Source organism: Oratosquilla oratoria, chromosome 14 (genome assembly GCF_046742065.1).
Source record: "Oratosquilla oratoria isolate Oo_2021 chromosome 14, ASM4674206v1, whole genome shotgun sequence".
Classification (NCBI taxonomy): domain Eukaryota; kingdom Metazoa; phylum Arthropoda; class Malacostraca; order Stomatopoda; family Squillidae; genus Oratosquilla; species Oratosquilla oratoria.
In genome coordinates, this window is record NC_134790.1 from 3801237 (window position 1) to 3806236 (window position 5000).

The following is a 5000-nucleotide window of genomic DNA, read 5'->3' on the forward strand; positions in this document are numbered from 1 at the left end:
GCTCAGCATCTTGACGAGGATAACTCCACACGACCACATGTCGGTGGGTTCTCCTTTGTAGCGCCGCTTGAAGATTTCAGGAGCCGCGTAGGCCCAAGATCCGCAGACTACGCTGAGGTATGTCTCTTGGCTTTCGATCTTGGCCGAGAACCCGAAGTCGGCAATTTTCAGAACGTCGTTGTCATCGAGGAGCAAGTTGGGGGGTTTTAGATCCCTATGCACCACGCATTGTGCATGCATATACTTGACTCCTGAGATGAGCTGCTTGAAATAAAACCTGGAAATATCTTCGTCCAAGCCTGAGGGCCCGATTTTCTCTTCCAGGTCACCCCCTGAGGCGTATTCCAGGTAAATATGAAGGTGAGTCTTGTCCTTCTCTGAGCTCAACAACCGCAGAATGTTGCGGTGCTGAAGACTCTGTTGGACCTCAACCTCGGTTTCTTTGTTAACATTGAAGTCGTCGAGTTCGACAGACTTCTTCGCGACGAAAGCTCCTGAAGAGGCGTTCATCAGCAAGACGACAGAGCCGAAGGCGCCTTCGCCGAGCTCTCGGATTTCGATCCAGTCGTCGCTGGCCTCTTCGGAGGATTTAACTTTCTTGGCAGCGCATCGCTCCACTTCTTCAGCGCTGGACGAGAGGGACCGCTTTCTTTTTACGTTGAAGCTGGTCTCGACGTCGGGAAGTTGGAAGTCCTGTGTGCTGGACCACTCCTCGACGCTGGATTCCTCGATGGCCAAACTCCTGCTGGAACTCCCTCCTGATCTCCATTCTTCTTCCTCCTGTTTTTGCTGAGAGCTGCTGGAGATCATGGAGGGGGCGAGTGAAGTTCTCTGGAACAAGAGACTGAGAGGGGGGCGCGAGAAGGTTATGCGAAGTACCAAGTGATGAATTTCTCAGATGTGATACAGTGGCCGTTGTCTCCAACTTTCCCAAAATTTAATACATACATATACCCGGTATATATACACATACATACATGCATACATACATAAATATATATATACTTACATATATATATATCTATACATTTATATATATATATATATATATATGTGTGTGTGTGTGTGTGTGTGTGTGTGTGTGTGTGTGTGTGTGTGTGTGTGTGTCTGTGTGTGTATGTGTGTGTGCGGATGTGTGTATGTGCGTGCGTGTGTGTGTGTGTGTGTGTGTGTGTGTATGTGTGTGTGTGCGTGTGTGTGTGTGTGTGTGTGTGTGTGTGTGTGTGTGTGTGTGTGTGTGTGTGTGTGTGTGTGTGTGTGAGTGTGTGTGTGTGTACGTGTGTGCGTGTGTGTGTGTAAAATAACCGATAATGTCCCATTTTTTCTAAAACCAGATAATACTCTTCACATTAGACAACCGCATATTTTAAAATATTTTAAAATGGGACGGACTTGACATCTGATGATAAATGCAGTAATCCAGAATTATAGTGACTCTTTGAAAATACTTTCAATGACCAAAAATTCCCTGAAGATGTACATACATACATATACCAAGGCTTTTTCCCCCTTCCAAGGGAGGTAGCCAAAAAGGGAAAGGCATAAAAACACTCCCACCCATTTCATCCCCAAATACACTCCACACCCCTCCCACCCTTCCTCTCATCTGAGCACCTCCTGGATGACGGATCATCCCTGCACCCCGCCCACCGCCCTGGGTCAGAAGCAGTGTCGCAAGACACAGTACATCCACAGCAAGGCCGCTTCATTTAATCGGCGACCCCCCCTCTCCGTCCCCCTTTGCATATAAGGAGAGGACGGGGAGAAATCCCTTCGGGCTGCGTCAAAATTTACTCACACATACTACCCCACCCCCCACCCCCCCGCCCATTCCTCCTCATGCAATCACAACATCATCCATATACAACCATTCTCCACTCACCTCTGTCTTCCGTCCTCTCCCTTCCTTCCTCAACAGACATTCCCCTCTTCCCCAAAGCCCCTTCACCCCATCCATCCACCTCATCCTAGGACGTCCCCTCATGTTAACTCCCTCCACATCTGCCTTCCATACCTCTTTTACTAGTCTTTCTTCACTCATTCTTTCCATGTGTCCAAACCATCCTAATATTCTTTCATCAACCCTCTCTCCCAAATCCTTTTTCACCCCTGTTCTCCTCCTCACCTCCTCATTTCTCACTCTATCCAGCCTAGTAACCCCCGCCATACTTCTCAGACACCTCATCTCAAACACATTCAAACTCCTTCTCTCTTCTTCTCTTATGTTCCACGTTTCTGCCCCATACAGTGCTGTTGGCACAATCACTCCTTCATACAGTCTCCTCTTCGCATCCATTCCCAAATGTCTATTTCTCATTACACTCTTTAAACCACCAAGGCATTTACTCGCTTCTCTCAATCTACATTCTACCTCCACCTTCACTCCACCTTTTCCTGCTACACTTGCACCCAAGTATCTATAACTATCCACTTCCTCCAGTCGCTCTCCCTTAATGTTCACTTCCAGTCTACTGCCACTTTCACCCCTTGTACATCTCATCACCTTACTTTTACCCACATTTATCTTTAGCTTTCTTCTATCACATACTCTCCCAAACTCTGCCACCAGCTTCCTCAATCCCTCCTCTGACCCTGCCACAAGCGCAGTGTCGTCCGCAAACAACAGCTGGCTCACCTCCCACTTTTCTCCATTTTCTTTAACCATCTCCAATCCCTGACTCACTACCCTAGCATTCACCTCTCGCACCACCCCATCCATGTATAAGTTGAACAGCCAGGGCGACATAACGCATCCTTGACGAAGTCCCACCTTTACTTCAAACCACTCACTCTCTCCATTTCTCCATGCTCTACTACTCACATAAAAACTCTTGACAGCTCCCAAAAGCTTTTCTCCTATCCCATAAATCTGCATAACCTCCCACAGTGCCTTTCTGTCTACCCTATCATAAGCCTTTTCCAGATCCATAAAAGCCAAAAAAACATCCTTCCCCTTTCCTATAGCTTTCTCACATATCTGTCTTACCACAAAGATCTGATCTACACAACCTCTACCAGTCCTAAAACCACACTGTTCCTCACCAATTACTCCTTCTGTTCCTCTCCTAATCCTCTCAATTAAGATTCTCCCATAAGCCTTCCCTACTACACTCAACAGGCTAATCCCTCTGAAATTACTACATTCACACTTGTCCCCTTTTCCCTTGTAAAGAGGAACTATACAGGCACTACTCCAGTCCTCTGGTACTCTACCCTCTCTCCAGCAAACATTAAATAATCTTGCCAACCAGTCCACCATCACTGAACCTCCCTTTTTCAGACATTCTGCATGACATCCATCCAGACCAGGTGCCTTACCTGCTTTCATCATCTTTACAACTGCCTTCACCTCATCCTTCCTTATTTCTCCTCCATTCTCCTCACTCATCACTCTCATTTTCTTCGTATTTCCCACTGCAGCTATCTTTCCTTCCCTATCCTCCTTCACATTCAGCAACTCCCTAAAATATTCTGCCCATCTTCCCCTCACTGCCATCTCTTCCATTATCAACTCTCCATCTGTACCTTTTACCTTTTCTTCCCTACTTGATTCGCCTCCTCTTCCTCTCTTAATTTCTTTCCAAAACATCTTTTTATTACTTTCAAAAATTTCTGTCATACTCCTACCCCATTTCACATCTGCTCTCCTCTTTGCCTCCTTTACCTTTTGCTTTACTTCTCTTTTCTTTTCTTTGTACGTCTCATATGACTCCCCTGTCCTCTTTTGTAACCAATCTGTGAATGCTCGCTTCTTCTCTTCTACAACCTTCTTTGTTTCCTCATCCCACCATTCATTACCCTTTCTTCTATTTCCCCCTGTCCTTCTTGTTCCACACACCATCCTTGCACACTTTAAGACTTCCTCCTTGAACCATCCCCATTCCTCCTCCACACCCATCACTGCTCTATCCTTTACTCCCTCCCACTCCTCCTTCAGCTTCTTTTCGTACTCCTTCTCCTTTTCCTTTTCATTCAAGGAGTTCACTCTAAGAACCTCCCTACCTTTTGTCCCTTTCCTCCTTCTCCATCTATCCTCCACTCTCAACTTACCTTCCACCAAAAAATGATCTGATATTCCCCCACCCTCTCCCCTTAGCACATGTACATCCTTAACTCTTCCTATCATAATCCTATTTACCACTACATAATCCATTAAAGCTCTATCTACCACCCTTCCCTCCACCACCCTCTCCCATGTGTACTTATGCTTGACTTTCTTCCGAAACACTGTATTTGCTATCATCAACTCTCTTTCTAGACACATTTCCACCATCAACTCTCCACTACGATTCTTTCCTGGAACTCCACACTTCCCAACCACTCCATCGATTGGACCATTTCCCACTCTAGCATTAAGGTCTCCCAGTACTATTACATTGACATTTCTTCCTAAACCCTCTATGCACTCATTTAAATCTATCCAAAAGGCCTCCCTTTCTTCCATGCTCTTCTCACTGCCCGGCCCATATGCACTTACAAAGACCCACATCTCCTTTCCCAGTTTCACCTTCATCCACATTATCCTTGAGGAAACCTCTTTCCACTCCACTACCCCTTTACCTATCTCCTCACTTACTAGAATAGCCACCCCTTCCCTCCCTCGCCCTCTCTTCACTCCTGATAACCTCCCACTTACACTCCCAAACATACACTCACCCTTCCCTTTCAACTTAGTTTCACTCAAAGCCAACACATCCAACTTTCTTCTCACAAACATACTACCTATCTCTTCCCTTTTACTCTCATCTGTACCACATCCACGCACATTAAAAGACCCAAACCTTAGGGTGCTGGCCCGAGGCCCGGCAGCACCCCTTATGCCTTTTCTTTTCGATTTAGGAAGTTGCCCCTTGGGGCTACAGGGAGAAGGATGCCTTGTCCCTCTCCCCGTCCCTTTCTTCTCGCCTCTTACGATCCAAGTGGGAAAACTTGGTGGCAGTATTCTTTTCCCCCACCACAGGGAATTTCCCCAATCAGAAAGAGAATACTCAGAGAAATGG

At 46.4% G+C, this 5000-nt stretch overlaps 1 protein-coding gene across 1 annotated transcript in view; it reads right to left on the minus strand.

Annotated features, from left to right (window-relative positions):
* Nucleotides 1–810, minus strand: part of LOC143032518 (serine/threonine-protein kinase grp-like) — a 1014-nt gene extending 204 nt beyond the window's left edge. Inside the window, exon 1 of the mRNA XM_076197380.1 lies at nucleotides 1–810. This exon is cut by the window's left edge and continues 204 nt beyond it. Within this exon, the coding sequence (XP_076053495.1) occupies nucleotides 1–810 (810 nt within the window).
* Between the last annotated feature and the right edge of the window lie 4190 nt (nucleotides 811–5000).